This window comes from Orcinus orca, chromosome 8, assembly GCF_937001465.1.
Source record: "Orcinus orca chromosome 8, mOrcOrc1.1, whole genome shotgun sequence".
In the NCBI taxonomy this organism is placed as follows: domain Eukaryota; kingdom Metazoa; phylum Chordata; class Mammalia; order Artiodactyla; family Delphinidae; genus Orcinus; species Orcinus orca.
In genome coordinates this window covers 7,379,833-7,406,416 of record NC_064566.1, presented here as the reverse complement: position 1 = coordinate 7,406,416, position 26,584 = coordinate 7,379,833, and the positions used below count along the sequence as shown (strand labels likewise).

Here is a 26,584-nt window from a genome sequence, read left to right as displayed (position 1 = left end):
AGGCCTGCCTTCTCTGCCTGAAGCCTCACAGCAAAACCACCTGGGAGATCCTGCTGTTCTCTGAGGTGTGGTCCTCTAGGGCAGTTTCTGCTTCCCTATGTCCAAAAGCTGCTGGTGGCCCAGGGCTGGGAAGTGAGGTGTAGAGAAAAGCCCAGGAGCTGGTGGAGTAGGCAGCGTGTGTGCAGTTGGAGAGGGAGGGCTCTCACTGGGCTGAGTTGTGGCCACCTGGGTTCTCTTCTTTGCTATGTGACCTCGGGCAGGACACTTCTGTTTAGGGCCTTGCCAGCCCATCCTTAAAACTATTAAACTCAGCCCTGCCTGTCTCTTTTACCCACTGCAAAGGAAAGGGTGGAGAGGAGATTCTTATGGACAACAGAAATGCTATCAGTGGGGGGTCTCCTGAGAGATGCTTGGTGGCAGAGCCAGGGAGAATCAGGGGGCTGGTTCTAAGTCCGTTTCAGAGCTTCACTTTCACTGTCAAGTGGATGACTTCTCACTCTGGGGGGTCAGCTACGGAGTGGGGCTTCCCCTAGTTTCTGGACTAACAGGGACCTGACTCCTGGGAAGTGCCTGAAGCTATCAACCCCAGCAAGTCAATCATTTAGTCCAGCCCTGGCTCTGGTTTTACAGGTGAGGCAACTGAGGCTCAAGAGAAGGAAAGTTACTAAAGGTCACACAGCTAGTTCATGTCAGGGCTGTTTTGGAACCCAGATCTCCTGCTATTCATGCCTGGTGCTGAATTACACTTGGGGCAAGAATGTGGCAAGTTAGAAAAAGACCCCTAGTCAGCAGGAGCCACAGGGGCCGGGGCAGGGTAGCCATCAGAAGGAAGCCTGTGGTGGTTCTGTCCCCACACACCCCAGGGCTACTGGCTCAATGACCTGCTCCGAGAGGCAGAGCCAGCCACAGACTGCCAGAGCTGGAAGGCACTGAGAGCTCATCAGATCCTACCCTTTCATTTTCCAGATGAGAAAAATAAGAACCAGAAAGGAAAGTGACTTTGCCAAGCCTTCATTATAAGCTTGTAAGTCAGAATGGCGCTCAGATCTCCAGATTCTGGAGCTGTGCCTTTGAACAGCTTTGGAAAGTGGGCTGTGTTTGGGACAGCAGGGCAAAGGCTGTAAACACAACTTGTCCCTAGTCCTCCAGTCCTCACACACGGCAACTTCCCCTTTGGCCCTCCTCCCCTCAGGTCCCAGGCCCTTCAGCAGCCCACCTCTTCTCTCCTCCTCAGCCAAGGGAAAGGCGTCAGAACAAGGGGTCTCTGAGGGACTTTAGCAGTCCAGCCCCAGCGTTCCCATCCACCAAGAGTGACTTCCAGCATCTGACAGACAATCAGCTCTGTTTAAAGACTAGGGTTGACAAAGGCTTGTTACCTTACAAGGTGGCCCATTCTAATACTGGTCATCTCTACAGTTACAAAATGATTCCTTTGGCCCTAACCTACACTGACTTCCAGTTGATCCGATAAACTAATCTGCATTACTGTCAAAGCCAAAGGGGTAGCTAGGTGAGAAGCATTTACCTACTAAGAGACTGCACTTTGGGGCCAAACTGGGTGAACTGAGGAGACATGATTTCTTGAGGGTCAGCAGGGCTCAGGACATTGAGTCTTGCAAAACCCCATTCTCTAACCTGGCCAGGGGAGTTTAAGGTTCAAAGTCAGGTACAGACCCCACCTATCCAAACTGTTCTGTCAACAACAACCAGGGAGACCCAGGGGAGGTTTCAGGCATTGTTTCCCTGTATCTTGAGGAAAGAGTTTGCTCTCTCGTGCTCTCTCTCTCTACTCCACTAAAATTCAGTCAATAACTCTTCATAAATAATTTATTTTCATTAGAAATCTAAGTGCTGCAGATGGAAGACCTAACTGGCTCATAGGGCAGTAAACTTCTCAGACTAGAGCATTTTAGAAAGTTACATTCTTAGTGTTTTAAATTGGGGAAGGACAATCCATTGTAAAGGACAAACCCACAAGAGGACTCAGGGAGTTTGGGGCGCTCATTCCCCAAGACTGGAACGTCATAAGCAGGGAGTGCAGCGGGAAGAGTCGCTGCAAGAGAAACGCTCTTCCCGCCGCTGCATTTAGGAGGCTCCCTGGCTGCTCCTTCTGAAGAAATACCGAAACGGGAAGAGAGAGCTGCAGGAAGAAGAGCAGAGCAGGGTGAGACTCTAGAGGTCCACTTCCCTTCTCCCAGGTCCCATTAGGGCTCCATTATTAGCTAGGGCATTTTTGCTCTGAGACCACTGAATGGAAATTCAAGTCTGAAACAGCATTTGAAAAGGTACCCAAGTTAGAGTATACTCGGGAGGTGGAAATAAAGAAGAACAATTGCAATGGTATGGCTGAGCTCTAGATAGAGAAAGCGATTTGCTAACTGTACTCTGCAAAAAGGACTCTGAAGACAGCCTAGATTCAGAGGTGAGAATGGAAAAATTTTGGTAACGAAATCATCTGAATAACCCAAGCACGATCAGAATAGTTTCTGTCCAGGCAGCATTTGTGGAATCAGGTCCAATGCTGGGCACATCGGGGTGGGGTAGATTGTGTAAAAATGAACAAGACACAGTCTCTGTTAAATTCAGTTAGGGCCCTAATGCTCACTTCATTTCCATCATTTATCCCGTACAAAATAGAGATTATGCAGGTAATCTTTCTTTTGTATTCTAATTTCCCTGAGAGACTCAGTGGGGCAGGCTCTGGAGCTAGACTGCCCTGGGTCTCAGTTCGATGGCAGGAGAGGTCTATCCTACCTTAGAAACCCAAAGAAGCCACTGGTTCCCAGCTCCGTGCGTCCTTCAGGAGGAGGTGGATCGTTTTGCTGCAATGGTGGGATAATCTTCCCTGCTCGGCCGTCTCCCCACTTAGAATCTGCAAGGAAAACACTCAGGCAGGGAAAAGGTGTCAGTCCTCAGGCTACTTTTATGTGAGCAGAAGGCAGGACACAGAGCCTGAGCCCAGGGCAGCCTCAAACCAAGATTATTCAAAGCCAGGTGAATTGCTTGTTCTGACCTTCCCAATTTCATCTGAGCTCAGTAAGGTGCTATTCTGACCTTGGAGTATTTTCAAAGTCAGGACCCTGAGATTTTTTTAAAAAATAAATTTATTTTATTTTTGGCTGCGTTGGGTCTTCGTTGCTGTGTGGGCTTTTCTCCAGTTGCGGTGTGCAGGCTTCTCTTGTTGTGGAGCACGGGCTCTAGGTGCGTGGGCTTCAGTAGCTGTGGCTCGCGGGCCCTAGAGCACAGGCTTAGTAGTTGTGGTGCACGGGCTTAGGTGCTCCGTGGCATGTGGGATCTTCCCGGACCAGGGCTTGAACCCGTGTCCCCTGCATTGGCAGGCGGATTCTTAACCACTGCGCCACCAGGGAAGCCCTGCCCCTGAGATTTTTACACTGCTCAAATCCTAGACACCTACCATGGCTGGTGTGTCTGCACATGGAATGACAACTTACTGAAGAACTCACTTGCTCACAGGACTGCATCTGTGATAACTGTATCCATATCGAATCCTCATGCTGAGTGAAAGATCAGCAAGTTGAAAGGGCGATACCTCAACATGCATTCCCAGCCCTTGCCAAGCATCCACCTGCACCTTCAATATTAACACTAGTGCCCCGAAGGGAAGAGGAGGAGAGACAGCTTCCCAGAGATTGTTCTCCAGGATAGAAACGTGAAACATATCCCTCCCAACATTTCTGTAAAACTTATCACACAATATGGAAATGTTCTGAAACTGGGAGCATCAGTTTCGCTATCAGAAGCACAAGAAGGACATACGTTGCCTCCTTCACTCCTTCTGGGAACTGCGGGGGCTTTTATGACTCAAGAGCCTGCCCCCAGACTGGAGGATAGCCAACAAGCACCTCCACAGGAGTGAGTTACATCACCCACTGAGCGTGTCCAGACTCAGAGCTCTGTGCTGCTCTGCTCATCAGACGACTAAAGAGGACGGCATGATTATTAGAGGAGAATATGTATGAATTTCCCAGAACCTACCCTGGTCCTGAACATCAGTGATATCAAGTGCTGGGGTCTCCTGCCATTCCTGCTGGGTTTTTCTTTCTCTGTTCTGATAAAAAGACCAAGAAAAGTCTTAAACATTACTCCTTTACAGCTTAGTGGTCTGAATGCTATTTGCTGGTAAGGTGATATCACATCAGTGCTGGGGCCTGCCTTCTGACTGCCCAGGCAGGTTCTGTTTTTCCTTCTATAGGACTGTCCTTTTCTCATATCAGCTTCCCAAACACTGTCTCTCTAAAATCATAGTATTTAAGAGCCAAGAACAAACCAAGCTGGGTATACCTTATCATTCCATGTTTCTGAGTGCCAACTATTGCCAAGGACAGAATATTGAGGTTTCAGAAATCAGGAGGACCTTTACTTTACCTTGGAGAAAAGTATAATCTATGTGGTAAAACTGACGTATAAACTAAATATTATAAGTCAGTGTGATAAGACTACTCCATCAGTCTATACAGAGTGCCGTGGTTACTGAGGAGGACATGAATAGAGTGGGTAGTGGTTAGTCAAGGAAGAATTCACAGGGAAAGTGTTATTTAAATGGGGCCTTGGTGGATGGCATCAAGGGGTCAGAGAGAGCAGGGCATTCCAGAAAGGGACATGATGTACAAGGGCACATTGCCATTAACATGTAAATATGATCAACGTGGCTAGAGCCAGGGCAGCAGAAACGTGACTATGGCGTAAGCAATCTTATTATTTCTGTCTACTGCTCTATAGACCTTCCTTTGTACTTTGAAGGGGACATCCTACAACCTGGTTCCAAGCCTATAATATTCTAGGAGACACCCTGGTAGCCAGAAACATGGTTGATATATTTCCTTTGAGAATCTCTGCCAGCTGGCCACTTCCCTCACCCAGGCACAACCTGAGGGCTTGACTGCCCAGCAGTGCTGGGGAGTTCCTTGAGCCATTTTGCTGGTGAAGAATTCTCTCTCTCTCTTTTTGCTTTTGCCACGCCACGCGGCATGCGGGATCTTAGTTCCCCAACAAGGGATTGAACCCATGCCCGCTGAAGTGGAAGCACAGGTTCTCAACCACTAGACGGCCAGGGAAGTCCCGCTGGTGAAGAATTCTATAGCAAGGGTGTATCTAGGAGGCAGAGGCACAGCAATCCCAGGAAAGTTAGGACAGATCCCCCATCCTAAGCATAAGCTGACATTTCTGTTAAGCTATTCCACAAACCCCTCAAATCCCAGACCACATAGGCAGCCACCTAAATCATACCTCCTATAAAAGTGAAAGGTAACTCTCGGGAGGAAGGAGACTATCTCTTATCTCTTCCAGACAGGGCAGAGATGAAATTTAGAGGGCCCAGGTCTGATTTCTAGCTTGAGGGAATGATTCTCACAAACTTACTATGGTGAGGTATGGAAACTATGGTTTGGGGTTTAAATACCGCTGCATTGGCCCTAATGGAAGCATCATCTACTAAGGTTGGTAGTGGAGACCAGAAGGGCGAAGGCCCTGGGCAGAGGTATAGCCTCTACCTCTGAACCAGGGGAAGTTTCCCTCATAAGGCAGCCTTTGTGCTCTCCTGAAATCTTGACAGAGGTTTCCTCAGGCAAATGTTGTTAAGAGAGGAAAACCATTATAGCCTGAATTAAGACTGAGGGTACCATCTAGGACATCCAACAACACATAATACCCTGAAAACCTGATGCAAGGTTGTCCACTGTATGTTCAGGGTCAGATCTGCTTAGAAGTGCAGTTCAAGCAGAGGCTTGAAAAAAAAGCTACGTGCACGGCAGTCTGTTTCACTTCTGGTCCATTCATCTGCTCTCTCCCATTTTTTTATCTTTTTAGAGTCTGGATCTCTACATCTGGGAGCTAAAGTGACAAAGGGAATGAGTCTGTCCTTCCGTCCCATTCTCCTCAAAACACCTCTTATGAAACAGAGACCTTATTCAGGTATATGTTGTGTTCTTCTATGCTTTCCCTGCACAGGCTCCCTATGTGTACAGATGTGCACCATCCACACTGACTGCGTTTCTACACCTTAACTTCCCCCAAAGGGAAGAGAAGATATCAGGCATTGGACCATAGGAGTAAATTCAATTCTTCCAGCTCAAGTGACTTACACTAAGAGTCCCTGTGATCACTTTAATTTAGGAGAAGTCTGCTCTCTGGGAACAGGGTCTACAATGGAGACTGCTTGGGCTGTGAGTCAAAATCAATAAACATGCTCCTTTTTTTTTTTTTCTCAGAGTTTTTTCTAAACCCAGTATCAGGTTGAAAAGGTAATTATGTTGAGTAAGAAACTGTGGGTTCTTAAGGGAGATGATGCGTCAAACTAAGAATAGGACGGTACAAAGGGTAGAGAGTGAGGGAAATGTTCCTTTAATAGTAATTATCTTGGTTGTATAAAGTGTCTTTGTTCTCCAGAGCTTCGTGTACTCTTCTTGTACTTTCTAATTTCTTCTTCTTCCCTCTCTAAAGGATGAGGGTATAGAAGAGGGAAACCATCTGCTTTAAATCACTCCATGGGCCAGCTGGCCATGGGCACAACAGGGCTCTGTACCCTGCCCCCGCCACAGAGGCAGAGGTCTTCATCTTTAAGGGTTCACTCTACTCCAACTAAATGCTAAGCTCCTGGAAAAAAACTAGGTTTTATATGTTTGGGTGCATCCCAGCACCTAACACAATGCCTTGCTAACAGGAGACAGAATTGTTTAGAAATGAAAATCACTTCACTTTTCTACTTTAAAATGTTTTAGGGAATTCCTGTGATCTTGAAGGTGGCTTTAAAGCCTTTTAGGATCCACCCCATGCTGACCTCTCCAGTGACAGTTCTCAGCACTGTACTCTAAGCGCCGGGTACACTGGCTTCCAGTCACCAAAAGCACTGTACTCTTTCCTCTTAGCCTTAGTTCTCTGAGCTACTCTGAGCTACTCTGGGAACTCTCTTTCACACCACTTGGTCTGAATGAGGTTCTCCTTTGTGGTCCCTTTGTACCCTGTGCTTCCTTTATTCCTGTACGTAGCACATTTATCAGTAATGTCTACCCAGCTTTACACTTTTGGTATTTTTCGGGAAGAGTGTGTGTGATAGCTTTAGTACTTGGCACATAGGAGTCACTCAATAAATGTTTGTGGAATGAATGCATATGTAAACGTTTGTTCGATAACTGATCATGTTATAGATCCTGGGAAGGTGAGGGAGGGAATGTTTGGATACCTAAGGTTCGAGCTGCTTTGGAGCGATGGCAGAGAAGTAAGAAAAGTCACAAATAACAGCTATTTCAAGAAAAAGGGCACTATTTTAGAGACTACTATGGAAAAGGAGTCCTGAAATGGAGGAGTAGCAGATGTATGAATATCTAAATGGAGAGCAGACCTCACAAAATCAAATGAAATATTATTAGGGCCGGACCATCACTGCTCTAAATGAAGTTTTCTCTTACCAGTATCCTGTGCTGATATATACCTATTTTATCTGTAAAAACTAGATGTTCCCATACAGATGAACTGGTTTGCTGGGCAGAAATAGAGACACAGATGTAGAGAACAAATGTATGGACACCAAGGGGGGAAAGTGGTGGTGGGGGGTTGGTGGGATGAACTGGGAGATTGGGATTGGCATATATACACTAATATGTACAAAATAGATAACTAATAAGAACCTGCTGTATAAAAAATAAATAAAATAAAATTCAAAATTTCAAAAAAAAAACAAAATAAAAAAACTAGATGTACCCAGACTCAGAGTCTAGTGCAGATGAGAGCAAAAAGTTTTCTAAAGAAAATTCTAAACTGGATCCTACCTCAATTCAACAGATCTATTTTCTTTTTCAACTGCAGAGTATAAGCAAGCAGCTTTTTAAGCTAAGAGAAGACCTTTTAACAAAAGGATTTATCACTGTATGTATTATGCAGCTACATTTAGGACAGGTTGTGGTGAGGGTGGAATGGTTGAAAGTTGTTCTGCAGACGGTGAAAGGTGAGAATGAGTCCAGTGAATTCAGCCTGTACTAAGGATCAAGATGTGCTGGTAACAGGAATCCTGACTTGTAATTGAGCAGAAATAGCTACGAGTCTCGAAGTCTCCATTTTGGTGCTTACCCTCCTGGTTTCCATAGGGGCCTTCTTTTTGCTGAGCCCTTGGCTGGAAGTCCCCTTCTTGGGCCTGAGGTGGGAGAAAAAAGCCCAGGAAGTGTTACTGGCAGCAGCAACATCACCACATTCAAGCAAATGTGGCCCAAATGAATATTTCAGCAGGTTGGCTATTTTTATGCCACTCCTGGCCTGCAGAATAAATCGTGTGGCCAAACTCTCTTTGGGTGCTGCTTTAATTCACAGTAGAATCACAATTTGAGACATTTTGGGATCTAGGGGTTGAGAAAGGGAAAATGTGTTTGACAGCAGGTATCAGATTTTGAAATACTTGGTTGTGCATCAAAACACAGAGAAAGGGAAGATGTGAGGCCTCATCTCCATGGATAATTCAGTCAAATGGAACTGACCAAAGCTTCATACCTCCAAGTACCCTCACATCCCACCTGGCTGGGAAAGGAATTTCCTAACTCTTCACCGATGTGTGCATTTGGAGGGTGTAGGGGTCAGCTCCTTCATGGTCTACCCTCACTGCTCCTGTATGTCTTGGGGCCCACACAGTACCAGGAAAAGAACAGCTGCTTTCTGTGAACCTGGGCTGAAAGCACTTTGGGCTGGGAGCAAACCACACCTTGGATTATTCCAGCATCTCTCTCTGGGTGCTAACATGAACAACTGAATTGTCTTACTGACTCATTCTGTCCCTGACAGAGAATCAAAAAAGAAAATAAGCCTCTACAACAGCAACTTCAACATGTTAAGGGTTGTGCTCAACACCCCCCCTAATTCGCAGCACCTCTCCCAGTAATTGATGCATATCCTGTTGCAGACATTTATGTTGCCGCCTGTACTACCTCTTAAGGTAGAGCTCCAAAAGCTTACTGCTAACTGGGTAAAATAAGATTATATTTTATTCACTCTCACTCTGAATATTTGTTGGATTCAATTGTACGGATATGTTTACATTTCCTCTCAGTCTTCATCTTTTTTTTCTGGCAGTGCCATGCGGCTTGTGGGATCTTAGTTCCCCAACCAGGGATCGAACCCGTGCCCCCTGCAGTGGAAGTGCAGTCTTAATCACTGGACTGCTAGGAAATTCCCTCAGTCTTCATCTTGATGAACAAAAGAATTCTACTTTGCTGAGGAAGGGACCGTGTTCTAATTACACTGCAAACATCAACTTGCTTCCTTCTCTTAGTCCACCCACTAGAATAGGCAGGTATGAATGAAGCCCTGAGACAGAGAGTGACATGCCCAAGGACAAGATTAACCAGCAGCAACAGCTGGCAAAGCCTAACTAGGATGCAGGATTTAGCTCCTCTCTCAAAACCACTGACCTGTCCAGCCCTGGCCTGGCTGGGGAGCTGGGCACTTCTGCGTGTTTTCGTTTCCTCATCATGGCTCCTGCTGCTTTCCTCTCTGCCGGGACCTATAGAGAGGAACCACATTTCCTGTGACTCTTCCTTTTCCAGAGTTGCTCACATGAGGGCACAGTGAAGAGAACTCCCCATCTTTAAATTGCCAAAGGCAACTTTTAGCACCAGCTTTGCAAGTAAGGATAGACATAGTCTCAGAAATCTAGCCAAGGGGAAAAAGAATGTCTCACGTATACAATTCTGATTGGACTTGGGCAACGACCAAGGGGCATAAAAGACGAGACAAGAGCAGGACTTTTGGGACAACAGAAGGCAATAAGGCCATTTTCATTTCTTACAGAAAAGGCAAACTTACCAACCCAGGAGGACTGCTGTTTATTGGTTTTCCTGCAACAGAAAATTTGAATGTCATAATGGATCAAGACTTTCTGACTATCATTGACATTTTAGAACTGGTCCTAGACAAAACTTTGGTGCGTACCCTTTTCCCTACCGCCTGGTACCACTTTTCCTACAAATACTGTGTCCTCAAACTTTCTTCCTCCCTTATTTTAGAACTACTGCCATCTACAAGCTAAAAATAGTTTGATTCGTACTATATTCTAACTGTATGTCACTTAAAAGGGGATGATCCCTATTATGAAAGAAAAAAAGTGCAACTTTCAGCAGCAGTGACAAATGAATTGAGGAGATCTTTTGAGGTAAGGCCTTTGTACCTTTTTTCAAATCAAAGTGGCAGGTGTCTCCTTATCCCTCTATTTGTAAAAATAGCGGTAGCCCCCAGAGATTAAAAATTGGGAGATATCTTTAAGATACTACTAAGGTGAAAGTCATTAAATACTCTAAAATGGAGGAATTATTTATATAATAAGTATCTTTCATTGAGTGATTATTCTAAGTCACACTGTACTTTCCATCTTCCGGTATTTATACATTTAATCTTTTTAACAACTCAGTGAGATAGGTACTATTATTATTTTTCACCATTTCACAAAGGTGGCATAGAATGAGTAATTTATCTAAGGTCACAGAGCTATTAAGTGGCAAAGCCACCAAGATTTGAAGCAGGCAGTCTAGTTTGGACACATGCTCCTGACTTCTGCACTGTCAGTGCTGGCGCCCAATCTGGCTGACTGTTCCACCACATTCAGCTTGCACTGCTAACCCATGGATGTTCAACCTTCCCTTTTTTCTTCTCCACCACCTACACTTCTATCATTCTACTTACCAGTTGACAGGTTTTCATGAAGCCATTTCATCTCCACGTACAGAGTGAAAACAAATGGATAAGGGACCAAGACAATCTCTCCTTGTTTGAATTTCAGGTGGGACACTCTCTCCCATTTGCTTTTATCTGGGAAATGTGCTAAGGAGTAAGGAAAGAAGCCAGTACGAATCCCTGAGTACTATTTTAGGGAAAAGACTCCCTCTGGTTTCCCTGACCTACCCTCCAAACTGCCTATGGGTTTGCTGCTTCCATTTGAATATACAGTGTGAACTGTAGTTCATTTCCACCCAGTAAAGGATACAGGGAAATACAATGAAGTGTTCTGTAGCAAACGGCTGCAGATTATCCAGGTTTCCCAAGACCACACGAATAGAATCCTGAAAAAAAAAAATCTGAAATGACTTTAATCTAATCTCAGCCAATCTATCAATTTATCCTTATCACTGCTCTTCACATACTCTATACGCTTTTAAAGTTGAACTACTTGCTGTTCCCTGAATATGCCTTCTGCTTCTCTATTTCTATGCTCTTGCCTGAAATACCCTTTCAACCCATCAGTATATGACCAAATTCGACCTATCCTTTTATGATACAGTTCAAAAGCCACCTCCTCCAGAAAGTTTTCCCTGATTTCCCGAGTTTTATTAACTATTAGTCTCAAATTTCACAGCAATTAGCCTTGGGCTTTTACTATATTCCATGTACTGTTTTTTTTTTTTTCCTGTCATGCCCCATGGCTTGCAGGACCTTAGTTCCCTGATTAGGGAGTGAACCCTGGCCCCGGCGGTGAAAGGGCTGAGTCCTAGCCACTGGACTGCCATGGAATTCCCTCCATGTACATATTTTTATTTTCCTTACTGAGAAATCTTCTTGAAGTAGAATATACACCTGATTTATCTTAGCATCCCTTCTATGGTGTCTACCATTAGTGGATGAAGCATAACAGGTCCTCAACAAACATATACTGGATTAGTGAATAATACTGGTATTTATTTACATATACTTATTTTACTTTTGCTTAAATCAAATCTTTTCTTCTACTCTCTTTAAATCTGAATTGATTAGTCTCTAATTAACCTATGCTTATTAGTATACACTAGTTAAACAATTGGTATCATGAAAACACTACTAAATTTCTATGGGAAAAAAAATCTGAATTTCAGTCTCAGTTTTTTTTTTGTGTGTGCGGTATGCGGGCCTCTCACTGTTGTGGCCTCTCCCGTTGCGGAGCACAGGCTCTGGACGCGCAGGCTCAGCGGCCACGGCTCACGGGTCCAGCTGCTCCGCGGCATGTGGGATCCTCCTGGACCAGGGCACGAACATGTGTCCCCTGCATCGGCAGGCGGACTCTCAACCACTGCGCCACCAGGGAAGCCCTCAGTCTCAGTTTTGTCATTTCATCTCTCTAAGCCTTATTTTCCTCATATTTGGGCTCACAGAAAACGGAAACTGTGTCATGTTCATCTTTGTATGATCTCTATTAGCATAGTATCTAGCTTATAATTTTAATAGCTAGTATTTATTGAGTAATCATTATGGCAAATATTTTTGTTTTTATACACATTAATGAATTTAATACTCATAAAACCCTATAAGATAAACACTTCTATTATCCCCATTTTACCCATGAGGAAACTAAGACAAAGAGGTAAAATGACTCATGGAAGGCTACACAGGTAGTAATGATGGAGTTAAGATATGAACCCAGGCAGTGGGGCTCCAGAGCTTACACTCCTGACCATTAGACTAAACTGCCTGTCAATAAATGTTTTCGAAATGAGTGAAAAAGGATGATAACATCTGCCTCAGAACTAATGAGAGTAAGAAAAAGAACATATAAAAAGCATTTCAAAAACTTTAAATATGATTATAAATGGATATAAGTGCTCTCTAGCTACTCTTAGTTGAACTACTGTGTGGCAGGCATTGCATACATCTATTTCTAATCCTCACCACAACCTTGAAAACTGATATTATTTATCAATATCACTGACAGGTAAGGAAACAGACTCAGAGAAGGCAGACAGATTTCCCAGAGTCACACTGTGAAGGCAGAACTAGAGTTCAAATCCAGGTTTCACTGGCCCTGAAGTCTAAGCTCTCTCCACTCTACTATGCTGCCTTGAGCTTTTCTCTGCCCATATTAAGTGAAGCAAAATGAAGTAAATTCTGCTCTACTCATAATTAAAATAAGCAGAAAACTGTCATGGTCCTATATTAAAATAATTTTTATTTATACTGATGCCTCTGAAGTCCTCAAAGATCCTAATGTATCTTAAAACACACAGCTGAAGAGCCACAGGTACCTTTAAGACTTTGGTTTCACAGAGTTTTCACATTCAAATTCCTTGAAATGTGGCAACATATGTCTTCATAAATCACAACAGTCATAGATCACTCAGTTGTGAAGTTAGAAGAGAATACGCTAGTTTAAAACTCTCATTTTATGAATGAGGCGATTAAGACCCAGAGAGATAAATGATTTGCCAAGGCTCACACAGCTAATTAGTGGTTCAGCCAGGACTGGAATCCAGGGCCATCCCCCAGAACTCTAATTTCTTTTCCAATGCTTTCACCAATCTGCGAATTTGCCCACCTTCTCTGTCTTCTTGTGGGAGAATCTAAAGCTAGAGGAGCTGGGTAGCAAAGGAATGAAAATGAAGTGGGAATAAGGCAATTGCAAATGTTTCCAATTAAAATGAAGACACAGCAGCCTTGTCTGTGTATTTACAGTTGAGTTTCCTGAACGTCAAGTACCGGGCAGTGGTTGGGATGGTGAGGTTTCCCAGAGCCCTGGAAGGCTGCAGTCCTCTGGAAGCTTTCTCTGTGCCAGCTGCCACAAAAGAGAGCTCCCCATGGCTGGGAACTCTAGTGGAAACAAAATAACTCTTAGCCTCAAAGGTGCTGACATTTCAACTAGGAGAATTGAGAAAGAGTATAGGCTTTAATTTCCCTGAAAAAACAGTAAAGTTTCTTTGCAGAGGAAATGTGGCAGGGAGAAGCCAAGTAATCGAGTGGAGGTTGTGACTCAGTTTGCAGGAAATAACTAAAATCTGAATATGGACTCATCCTCAGTTCAAAGAATAACATTCCCAGACGTTGTCTGCTTCTTTCCCTACCTCTAGCTCCTGGACGATGACTTCCTTGTTTTCTACCTCTTCCCCTCTAGAAGGTAAACAGACAAGAGATAAGTAAGCCAAGAAGGAAAGCTCTGGAGACAACAGACTCTAGTAGAGCAAAAATGAAACTTCCATTGAGCTAAGGAAACATAACTAAATAACAATTGTGTGTGCTGACCCAGTGCTCAAGGGAAGAAGTGATCACCTAGGTGGTGTGGTCTGAGAATTGGTACAAGGCTGTACCAAAATATCTTCTCCATTAACCCGCCAAGACCTGAAATTTCCACTGTGAAAGTTAATAATTTGTTAGACCCGTTGTACAAGTGCAGTCTGTGGACCTCTAGGGGTCCTCAAGACCCTTTCAAGGAGTCTCCAAGGGCAAAACTAGTTTCATAATAATATTAAGATGTTATTTGCCTTTTTCACTATGTTAACATTTATAATCTGTAGTGCACAATCAATGGTGGGCAAAACTGCTGGTGCCTTGGCACAATATAGCCAGTTGCACTAAACTGTACTAGCAGTTGTAGTCATCTTTACCACCACACAGGAAAAAAAATCCAGTTTCATTTAATATCCTAGAGGAAGCAGTGAAAAATTAATAATTTTATAAATCTCAAGCCTTGAATACATGTCTTTTTAATATTATGTGATAAAACAGGAAGCATGCATAAAGCGTTTCTGCTGCATACCAGAAGATGATGGTTGTCTTGAGAAAAAGCACCTGTACAACGGTTTAAGTTGCAAACTGAACCACTTGCTTTTTCATATTTTACTTGAGTGATCAGCTGACAGATAAACTATGATTGTTATTCAGACTTGGGAATGTGACAGACATTTTCTCAAAAATGAACAGTGAGCTTATCAATTTAAGGAAAACAACTGACAGTATTTGTTGTCAAGGATAAATTTTGGGATTTCAAGCAAAATTTTGAATTTTGGAAAACTTCTATCCACCACTGTGGGGTTGACAGCTTCCAAATACTTAGACATTTTTCTGACAAGTTTGGTAGTGATATTAGCAAATATGATTTTTTGATATTATATAATGAAATGTGTTGACATTTGAACAATCTGCATAAGCCAGTGAACCAATATTTTCCAAATGACCAACGAAACACTTCAGGTTACAAAATCAAGTGGCCTCGCTGCGCAGCTTGTGGGATCTTAGTTCCCTGACCAGGTATTAGACCCGGCCCTGGCAGTAAAGTGCTGAGTCCTATCCACTCAGGGAATTCCCACAGATACATTTCTATTTAGGTCTCCTTTAATTTCACTCAGAAATATATTTTTTTTGTAGTTTTCAGTGTGCAAGTCTTGCACCTCATTGGTTAAATTTATTGCTAAGTATTTTTTCTTTTTGATATTATTGTAAACAAAATTGTTTTCGTAATTTTCTTTGCAGAGTGTTCGTTGCTAGTGTGTATAAGTCAGCTGATGTTGATTTAGTATCCTGTAACTTTGCTGAATTCATTGATAAGGTCTAACAACTTTCTGTTAGTTTGTGTGGATTCTTTAGGCTTTTCCACATATAAGATCATGTCGGGAATTCCCTGGCGGTCCAGTGGTTAGGACTCTGTGCTTTCACTGCTGAGGGCGTGGGTTCAATCTCTAGTCAGGGAACTAAGATCCCGCAAAGCCACGTAGCACAGCCAAAAAAGAAGAAAAAAAAAGACCATGTCATCTGCAAACAGAGAAGTTTCACTTCTTCATTTCCAATTTGTATGCATTTTATTTCTTTTTCTTGACTAATTGCTCTGGGTAGAACTCCAGTACTATGTTGAGAAGAAGTGATGAAAGTTAGCACCCATATCTTGTTCCCGATCTTAAGGAAAAAGTTTAAGTTTTTCGCCACTGAGCATGATGTTAGCTGTGGGTTTTTCATATATGGCCTTTATGTTGGGGAAGTTCCCTTCTATTCCTAGTTTGAGTATTTTTATCACGAAAGGGTGCTGGATTTGGTCAAATGCCTTTTCTGTGTCAATTGAGATGATCATGTGGTTTTTTTTCTCTTTTTTTCTAATAATGTGGTGTATTATGTTGATTGATTTTTGTATGTTGAACTATCCTTGCATTCCTAGGGTAAGTCCTGGGAATATAAACAATGTCAATCTTCTCATTAATTTTTCAAAAATATAGTTATTTTAATAAAATGTTATATTATTTTTAAATTAATAAGTAATTATTTTAGTTTTTCTGTTTCAATTTTATATGATGAATATTGACAGGTATAACCCTCTTAATCAAAAACTCTTTGGGATCCTCAATTTTAAGAGTGCAAAGGGGTCCTGAGATAAAAAAATTTGAGAACCACTGCCCCAAAGGTATGCCATTGCTAACTTAAAAACTTATATGAATAATAAATATATAGAACACAAAACACCTGGGAAAGAGTCCTACAAGGTGCTGCTTCAGCCAGTCTCCTGGACTGGGTGAAGGCAGAGAAGGAATGACCTGTGGGAAGGTACTAACCTGTGTTTGCAAAGACTACCCTCCTGGTTTTAAAATTACCTGATGTTGTTGCCATATCTAATTTTGAATTTATACACATTGGATCCTGCATGAAGAAACCTCGTCTCCGGAAATGGGTAGGTGAAAGGTTTTAAACTCATTGCTTCCAAACAATAACCTAAAGAAAATAGAAATATTAGAGAATTATTAAAAAGCTAAATATGGTTCCTTATGTACAGGAAAGAGAGCCTGCCTAATCTGTAGCATCTCTTCATCAGTATAATGTCCAATTCTCAGTGACACTGCCTATGTCCCAGGCTCAGTTCTGATATTAATTACCTGGACCATTTCCCCACCTGCATGGGGAGGATACCTGATATTCTGGGACAATCTCTATACCTGAAGTCAAAAGACCTGAGTTGAAGTTTTGCTGTTTACCTTATGACCTTGTGCAAATTACTTCTCTTCCATGAGACTAATGATACTAACATCTGATGACTAACAAGGTTTTTGTTAGGATTAAATCTATCTCCCAAATATCTCTTGAATCTGTTCTTGTCCCTTGCCCCCACTTTCCCTGGAACCTATGTCAAGGTGAAGAGGGCTCAAATCAAATAATGAAACAGGATGCACCAATAAGAGGCACAATTGGGAACACCTCTGCTATTAATTTTAGACGAAGTTTAGGAATTAGCACACCTCCCTGCTACAGCCAATGCAGTAAATAAGGATGTACACTAATGTTTTCCATTGTTGCCAAGGAATGCCTTATCTTCCCTACCTCTCAACTACTCTTCTTCCTCACCACTTATGAGAGTGCCCTGTGCCATAAGAGTGCCCACTCTTCTCCTAGCACTTACTAGTTTTACTTTTCCTATTCCAGAATCTCTGCTCACTTAAGGTCCTCTCTGCTGGAAACTCAGGAGAGGAAGAAATGGAAAAAGAAGTACAGCATGTCTCTTCTACTCCAAGAGAGCATTTGATATGCACTCAGAAGTAAGAATCAAGCACACTGTGATTTTCTAAGTCACTAGGACTTTTCTAAGCCTCTTTTTATTTGTATAGATAATAAACCCTGTACTTTCTGTCTCTTCATATGGAAGTTTAAATAATAAACAATGAGAGTAAAATGTCCAGAGTTCCTAGGATCAAATCTACCTACATACAATGCAAGGTATTGACTTCAGAGGCAGCTGAGATGGGGTAGATACAACAGGCATAAAGTAAGAATAATTTGTGTTTTAATTTCAGCTCCATTGTCCCTACCTAGTTTCTCTGGGCCTTGGTTTTCTTGTTGATATTTATACATAACAACTTATTTATACAACAACTAACAACAACAACAACTTTTTGTAATACCCTATTCTAAGTGCCTTATAAATATATCTCACTTAATCCTCACAAAAAGCCTATGAAATAAGTAGTCTAAATTTGATAGATTAGGAAATTGAGGCACTGAGAGATCAAGTTTCCCATGGCTATGAATGTTGGAATTGGGATTCAAACTGAGGCAGTGTAAATCCAGACTCGATGGTCTTAATCACTTTTCCTGGGGTCATTAGGAAGAAAAAAATGAGATAATGAATATAAAATCATTTTGTAAGTACTACAATATTATACACACATAAAGGACTATTTTCATTATTCTTTCCTTCATATTACCTTGATTCCATGTCTACTCAGAAGGGAGAACTCTAGTATAGTAGAATCAGAAGATCTATGTGCCCAAAGAATGAAATTTCCCACAATTTCCAAAGCTTAAGTCTGGGGCTGCCAGTAAAGAGATATCCCAGTGTCTGATCTTGGCTGCTTGGGATTAGAATCACAGGAGGCTGGAGCCAGAGCCCGGGACTATTTAGACTAGAACTACAGTCAAAAGTGAAAAGAAATAGTTGGTGCCAACTGCAAAGTTACCAGAGAGGAAATACCGTTCATATCCTGAGAAAAACTTGCAGATTCCCCATGTCCTAGGCATGGCAGGAACCTACGCCAGATTTGATGGTGTTTTTGGTCCTAGATGACTTTACTAAGTAAGCGGGGAGTCCATTTGGTAAAACTTAGGGTGCTGTCACAAAAATTGAGCCCTTAATTATTCAGAGGGTTCTTCAAAAATGCAGTCACCTTTCCCCACAGACTGAGGACTGGGGGCATCAGAGCAAAGGAAATGAAGAACATTTGCTGGAAATGACGATCCAGAGAGGAAACTTCATGTGCTGTGCCACAGCTGGATGGCTGAAAGAAGTAAAAACAACCCTCTTCTAGCTGGGGCCTGTTCCTGTTAATTGCTGGCTGCCTGCTTCAGAAACAAACACTACACACTAATTACCCTATTTGAAAATAAAGATTAGACAGCACAATCCCAAACAACCACATAGTAGTAGTGGTTCAAAGATTTCACAAGGTTATTTTCCAACACGAGTACTGCAGTCATGGTGACACTGTCCCAGGGACTATCATTAAGTTGATGAGATCTTGCAGATGAAGGGTTAGACTCTCAACCAATTTTAGGTGATCATAAAACATGATGCCTTTAAGACAAAAGAAGAGAAGTTATAGGCAATACGGTATAGTGGGAAAGACACAGGATTTGGAATTGGAGGACCAAGGCTTGAGTCTTAGCTCTGTGTCTTATCAGTCATTAGACCCTGATCAAGTCACTTAGCCTTTTCATTTCTCAGTTTCTACATCTATAAATAGGGATTACACTTATCCCTGGAATTGTCATGAGGATTAAATGAGATAAAGTTGTAAAAAGCACTTCGTAAACTCTGGATTATTATATTAACATTAGCCATTTTGATAGATTTGAAGTGTTTCTTAATGCTTTACAAGAAAAGCAAATTCAAGAGAAGCAAACTGATTAGCTTTAACAGCAGTACAAAATCTGACAAATCTCAATTAAGAATCTTTCCTTGAAAATCCCCAGTAATAGATTTAAATGACACATAGGCACTGATGTTAGAAAGGGAAAGATTTTTCAAGGTTTTAGTAATTTGTCTCACGGAAAGAAACATCTGGGTCAATGCACAGAACCTGAAGCAAGGCTGAATGTAATATGAGGATCATGATATTGACTACTGAAGCTGAAGGAGAAGATCATACAGAAGTACTGTCACTAAATATATCTGGTGATATTTGATGGGAAAACCCTCCACAGTGTTAAAGAATAAAAGAGCTTTCATAAGCATTTAATAAAAATACATTTACTGAACAAATCTAACATGTCAGGCTCTCTGACCACTAATGAGCGTGGGCAAAAAACCAGGGAAATCCCACTGATGCTATGAATCCAACACCCAAGTTTTAGAACTGAGTTTGAGGACAGACGCTCAGCTCCTCCTTCTACCTTCAAAAGTCCCTGGCTAGTTTCAGAGGTCTGTCGGTCTGTCTGCCTTTGCTGAAGTAGATCCAGACTCTCTGAAAATCTATATTCCTAATGAGATTCACGCTTGCCTATGGCTGGAAATGCCTTTCATTTTAGAGGGGACGAAAAGGAAGTGAATTCATCAAAGAAGGAAATGACTCCTATAGGTCACATAACTCAGTATGGAACCAGGATTAGCACCCCTGAGATTGTTGACTCCTTTGGCCCATACATTTTCCATTATAACACATCGACTGGTCATTTTATTAAACTGTAACCCTGGTCACTCTCATAACTCTGGATGACTCAAGGCAAACTCAATTTGGGTACAAAGCCATCAAGCCAAAATGGAAGATTTCCTGATTAAAGCTTCTTAGGGTTACATCTTGGGGTGCAGGGGTTACAGTCACATGTTTGTCTTCAAGCTCTATTTTCAAAAGGAACTCTTCTCAGTTTCCTCACTTGCAGGGTGACTAGGATGATTAATGAAATAATGCATGTATAATTGCTTATTGTAGTGCTCCATGCATAGGTTACTCAATAATGAATAGCCTTTTTAGACTTCCCTGGTGGCGCGGTGGTTAAGAATCCGCCTGCCAATGCAGGGGACACGGGTTCAAGCCCTGCTCCTGGAAGATCCCACACGCCGCAGAGCAACTAAGCCCATGCACCACAACTACTGAGCCTGCGCTCTAGAGCCCGCAAGCCACAACTACTGAGCCCATGTGCCATGACTACTGGAGCCCGCGGGCCTAGAGCCCAGGCTCCGCAACAAGAGAAGCCACTGCAATGAGAAACCCACGCACAACAAAAAGTAGCCCCTGCTCGCCACAACTAGAGAAAGCCCACGTGCAGCAACGAAGACCCAATGCAACCAAAAATAAATAAATAAAAATTAAATTAAATTTTAAAAAAATAGCCTTTATTTTAAAACATCTTTATTGGAGTATAATTGCTTTACAGTGTTGTGTTAGCTTCTGCTGTATAACAAAGTGAATCAGCTATATGCATATGTATATCCCCATATCCTCTCCCTCTTGTGTCTCCCTCCCACCCTCCTTATCCCACAAGAATAGCACTTTTTTTAATGTGTCAATATTTTCTCACATTGATAAGCAGCTACTATTTTCTATTACTTTTTTTTTAAATTTATTTTTGGCTGCATTGCGTCTTCGTTGCTGCGCGCAGGCTTTCTCTAGTTGTGGCAAGCGGGGGCTACTCTTTGTTGCAGTGTGCGGGCTTCTCATGCAGTGGCTTCTCTTGTTGCAGAGCACGGACTCTACGCGTGCAGGCTTCAGTAGTTATGGTGCGTGGTTTCAGCTGTTGTGGCTCGCGGGCTCTAGAGCATAGGCTCGGTAGTTGTGGCGCACCGGCTTAGTTGTTCCACAGCATGTGGGATCTTCTCAGACCAGGGCTCGAACCCGTATCCCCTGCATTGGCAGGCAGATTCTTAACCACTGCACCACCAGGGAAGTCCCAAGAATAGCGTTTTTAAAAGCAAAACAAATCCAAGTGTTAAGATACAGGACAAGAAGAGGCTGATCTAAGACTACCCAAGATACTCCCATGCTTATTGATATCATTCTCTTTCTCATTAGATTTCTACCTACTCTTTCTGGTAAGACACAATCTTTAAAACACCACTGGTATTTATTCAGAAATATATTTGCAATTGGAACTGTGTCAGATTTTGTTTTGTTTTGTTTGGGAGGGGAGGAATAACTAAATCTTCTAACAGAGGGGTAGGAAGATGCCCTGAAATGAAATCAAAAGGCCTTAGTGAACAACTCAATAGGCCAGAAAGGAGATTAAGTCAACCTCTTAAGTTACTCTTTACACCTAAATGGCTCTTCCACTTCCATTTTAACCATCCTAAAAGTTAACAGCAAAGCTATCTTTGGTCAATAGGTCCAGGACTGTACTCCTTATTCTAGAAAAGCAACAGAATGGTATCTCATCTCACCACCTGCCCATTAGCTGTGGCTTGTTACATGATGATCAACCTATTAGCATTCACATCACACTGAATTCACTGCAGCACTCTAAAAATCCTACTAATCCCAGGAACCCTAAAAGCATTTGGATGTAAAATTGCAGGCAATGAGGGACATTTTATTTTTTGGTTACACCACTGGGTGATTGCCCTGAAGCAGTAAATGTAAGAAAGAAGATTAAAAATGATGAAAAGGCATCAGTAGTTTCAGAAGGGCAAATGGTGGAGAGAATATCCTTAGCTAGAGAGAAAGGAACATCTTTTACAATTTTGAGCTATAAACTCTGAGTCCTTGATGTACATATCTCAAGGGTCTTAGTGACAGAAGACAGATATAGGAAAGTGTGAAAAGAAAGCTTCTAAAATATAGCTTTGTTCTTGGCATGAAACAATGGCAGATTCTGAAGAAATTGAGTTAATAAAAAACTATATTACTTTTTATATAAAGAGAGCAAATTTCACACAGGAAACCTGCAACACTTTTACTGACTTTAATCTAACTCTGGTGAGATACTGGGCAGGTAAGAATTGTATTCACTAGGTTTACAAAAAGATTAAACGTGACTTGAGGATATCATCTAATTTAACCAAGGTCACACATCAAGGGCAAGACTAAAACTCAGACATATTGCTAAAGCAAGACAGTCTGGCTGAATTAAGGGTGTCAAGAATATAGTTACCTTATGAGTTAGCCTAGACTCAATATTAGCCTCAATTCTTTATATTTTACCACCTAAGCATAGCTCTAAAGTAACAGAATCAGGCATTATTGTTAAGAAACATAAAGCTTTGTACTTTGAAAGACCATCAGACCATAGGGATCTGATGAAAAAAAATCTTATATTTATAAAAGCACTCTCAGTTTATACAGTGCTTTCCTATCCCTATCTCACAAGATTCAAAAACATCTATTGAAGTAGGCAGGGCAGATTCAGCTAACTTACACTCCATGCTAACTGCTCTCCTAATTTTTACCTGATTTGATCCTCTCAATCTTATGTTCACTCAGTATTCATTCATTCAGTTCACAAATATCTGCATGCCTCCTATGTTCCAGAAACTTAAGTGCTGGAGATAAAGTGCAGAAGAATAAGAACTTGGTCACTGCCTACAAAGAGCTTACAAATAATTTTAAGTGTGATGACTGCTACAAAAAAGGATAGGATGGGGCTTCCCTGGTGGCGCAGTGGTTGAGAGTCCGCCTGCCGATGCAGAGGACGCGGGTTCCTGCCCTGGTCCGGGAAGATCCCACATGCCGCGGAGCGGCTGGGCCCGTGAGCCATGGCCGCTGAGCCTGCGCGTCCGGAGCCTGTGCTCCACAACGGGAGAGGCCACAACAGTGAGAGGCCCGCGTACGGCAAAAAAAAAAAAAAAAAAAAAAAAAATGGATAGGATGATATAGGAACATGACAGAGAATCCTAACTTAGAATGGAGGTCAGGGAACTCTAAGTAAGTGACTCATATCTGAAGGATGAGTATGAGTTGGGGAGACACACATGGAGAGTGGGTGTGGGGTCTGATGTGGGTACAGGAAATAGCAGATACAAGAGTCCTCAGTTGAAAGAGAGTGTGGTAATTTCAAGAGAGAGAAGTATAGTACTTCAGAACACAGTCGGCAAGGACAGTGCTACGAACTAAGGCTACAAAGATAAGCAGTGAGTCAGCACACATTTGAGAGCCTACTGTGTATCAGGCATTGTTCTGAGTACTGAGAAGAGTGGGTAACAAGAAAGGCATGTTTCCTTGTCTTTACGAGCTTAGATTTCGGGAGGTTTGGTGAGCAATAATAAACATATAAATAAATAAATGTAATTTGAAGTACTGTAAGTATTATGAAGAAAGTAAAACAGGGTTTTGTAGTAGAGAGTGACTGGGAGGCTGCTTTAGCTACTGTGGCCAGCGAAGGCCTTTCAGAAGAGATCACAACTGAATTAAGGCCTCAGTGGAAAGTGAATCAACAAAGTCAAGGGGAAAAGCATTCCAAGCAGGAAAAAACAGCAAGCACAGACGTCCTGTGATGATGGTAGTTTAACGCAGCGGTCTCAAACCTTTTTGGCACCAGGGACCGGTTTCGTGGAAGACAATTTTTCCACGGACGGGGGTGGGGGAGAATGGTTTCAGGGTGATTCAAGCACAGTAAATTTATTGTGCACTTTATTTCTATTATTATTACATTGTAATATATAATGAAATAATTATATAACTCACCATAATGCTGACAGGAGGCGGAGCTCAGGCAGTAACGTGAGCGATCCGGAGCGGCTGTAAATACAGATGAAGCTTCGCTCACAGGCCTGCTGCTCACCTCCTACTGTGCGGCCCGGTTCCTAACAGGCCACAGACCACTACCGGTCCGTGGCCTGGGGGTTGGGGACCCCCGGTCTAATGGACAGAAAGGTCAGTGTGACTGGATCACAGAGAATGAAGACAGAGTAGAAAGAAATGAAGTCTGAGAGATAGGCAGGAGCTAGATCATATAAGGCCTGTAGGTCATTGTAAAGAGTTCAGATTTTATGCTAAGGGTTTTATAAAAAGAAGTGAAATTATTTGATTTATGCTTTAGAAATAGCACTCTGACTGCCAAGAAGAAGATGAACTGTAGTTAAGAGTACAAGAGTAGAAGCAGGGAGACTAGTTGGGACGATTTGTAGTAGTCCAGCAGAAAGATGCTTCTGATTTGGACTTTGAGGTCTAGTTAGTGACTAGTTAGATTTGGGGTATATTTTAGACTGATGGACTAGATGTGGGAAATCAAGGATGGCTCTTGATTTTGGCCTCTGCTATTAGAAGGTAATGGTACACACACTTTACTGAGATGGAGAAGGATTCTGGAGAAAAAGATTTGCCATTCTCTTTCTGTTCTGTTTTGGTTAAGTGTGAGAGGCCTGTTAGACATCCTAATGGATGTTTCCAGGGGGTGGTCTCCTACTACGCAAGGAATGGAAATCAGGATAGAAATATAAATGAGTCATCAGTGTTTAGATAGTATTTGAAGTTATTGGAATGGATGAGATCATCCAGGGAGACAATACAGATAAGAGAAGGGATGAGGGCCTTCCTTATAGGCTAGGTTATGGACTGCAAAGTCTATCCTAAGAGAAACAGGACTGCATAATAAAGAGATGACATGACCACATGTCTGTGAGTTTAAACAAACAAACAAGACAAAAACCAAAACAATCTCTCTGACTGTAATGTGGGAAATAACCCAGAACCAGAACAAATGCAAGAGGATCAGCCAGGAGACTCCTGTGGTTCCAGGCAGAGGCTGATAACAGCATGGTCTATAGTGATGAGTGGAGATGAAGAGAAGTGGACTGGTTTGGAAGATGTCTAGTCATGATTTGGTGACTTCATGGCGTAAGGCAGAAGGACAGATAAGGATAATGGTGAGTTGCTTGAACAAATTGAAAAAGTAAAAGTGCCACTTCCCAAAAAAAGGAGTCTTAGAAAGTAAGTTTTTTTTTTTTTTTTTTTTTGCGGTACGCGGGCCTCTCACTGCTGTGGCCTCTCCCGTTGCGGAGCACAGGCTCCGGATGCGCAGGCTCAGCGGCCATGGCTCACGGGCCCAGCCGCTCCGCGGCATGTGGGATCTTCCCGGACCGGGGCACGAACCCACGTCCCCTGCATCGGCAGGCGGACTCTCAACCACTGCGCCACCAGGGAAGCCCAGAAAGTAAGTTTTTGAGGGGAAGATGTTGAGTCCATTTTTGGACATGCTCAATTTTAAGGTGCCCACGAGATATCCAAAGAGAGAGTCTAGGTAGACTGCTGGCTATTGTGGTAGATTTACTACCTGCAGATGAAGGAACTGAAGTTCAGAAAAGTCCAGGATGTACGGCCGAGTATACCTTTCCTAGATGCCAACATTCAAGGACCTGAGCAGCTGAACAGAGATCTGAGGGCCCTGACGCAGATGCAGTCAGGCGTCTGAAAGCCAGAAACGCATTCAAATCATGAAGACATGATGTGACAAGACAGGTGGCGATGGAAGACTTGTTTTCAGGGCAACTGCTAAGCCTGGGTTAGAGGACGGTTATGGACAGAACGATCACTTTTGTGGGTGTTTTTTTTTTTTTTTCTTTTTTCAAAGAGGTGCGGCGAGCGGAGCTGGGGGCCTAAGAAGACTGGATCTCTGCCAGAGGCAGCGTTCGTGCTGGGTGTGGTGTGGCGGCAAGAACAGCCCCCGGACAGGGATCTTCGCCTCGGCGCTGCTCACTCGCCCGTGGAAGGCGATGCGGACACAGCTCGCGGCGCCCGCCCGGCTTCCCTCCCTGCCCGCCCGGCTCCCCCTCGCACCTCCACCGCCCGCGACCTGTGCGCCAGGCCTGCCGCCCCGACCACGAGGCCCTGCGCTGGGCACAGGCCAGGCGTCGTGTGCACTGGGCTTCCAAAAGGGCCCGGAGCTGCGAAGGCCGCCTCAGGGGGCGGCTGTGGAGTGGGGCTGGGGTCTGAAATCTCCCTCAGAGTAAGGCGCCAACCCCACCAGAGCACCAGGCCGGTGCCGACCGTTACCTCAGACCCGAGGACCTCCCAGGCTCGGCCAGGCTCTTTCTCATAAGGGTTCTTCGTGCCTCATCAAAGTGGCCTCGGCCGGGGTACCCACTAACTGCTCTCTGAAAAAGGCAGGCGCCGACCTCTCACGAAGCCTGGCTGGCTGACTCGACGACTCGCCCGGCCGCTTGCCCGCGCCTCAGTTAGAGCCGCGCTCCGGCCAGGCCCTTGGCGCACGCGCAGCTGCGCTCCAGGGTCACCTGGTGGGCGCACGCTCCGAGGCCTGGCCGCGGTCTGCGCGTGCGCGGCGCTGCGACAGCGTCCAGGGGTCGCGCGAGGCCAAGACCCGGGGCGGCCCCCGGGCTCCACGCGCCCCACCCGCTGGAGCACAGAAGTTGAGCGCCTTTCTGTGGTTCCCGGGCTTGTCCGCCCATTGGTCTTTTCGCGCCTACTGCGCGCCTGGCGGGGGAAGGTCCGGTGCTGTA

The 26,584-nt window shown here is 43.4% G+C and overlaps 1 protein-coding gene across 2 annotated transcripts; it reads right to left on the bottom strand.

Moving 5' to 3' along the window:
- On the bottom strand, positions 1-26,584 carry MAJIN (membrane anchored junction protein). 2 transcript variants are annotated; one of them, XM_049713105.1, is made up of 11 exons: positions 26,121-26,584; positions 16,308-16,425; positions 13,797-13,842; positions 10,979-11,054; positions 10,678-10,803; positions 9,805-9,836; positions 9,411-9,502; positions 8,083-8,146; positions 3,997-4,069; positions 2,755-2,872; positions 1-2,140 (listed from the first exon to the last, which is right to left on the bottom strand). In XM_049713105.1, exons 2-11 carry the CDS (start codon positions 16,406-16,408, stop codon positions 2,086-2,088), a joined length of 783 nt encoding a protein of 260 aa, XP_049569062.1. In that variant the 5' UTR covers positions 16,409-16,425; positions 26,121-26,584; the 3' UTR covers positions 1-2,085. The 2 variants fall into 2 exon arrangements, with proteins under 2 accessions (XP_049569062.1, XP_049569061.1); XM_049713104.1 differs by having other exon boundaries at positions 2,010-2,140; positions 10,678-10,815.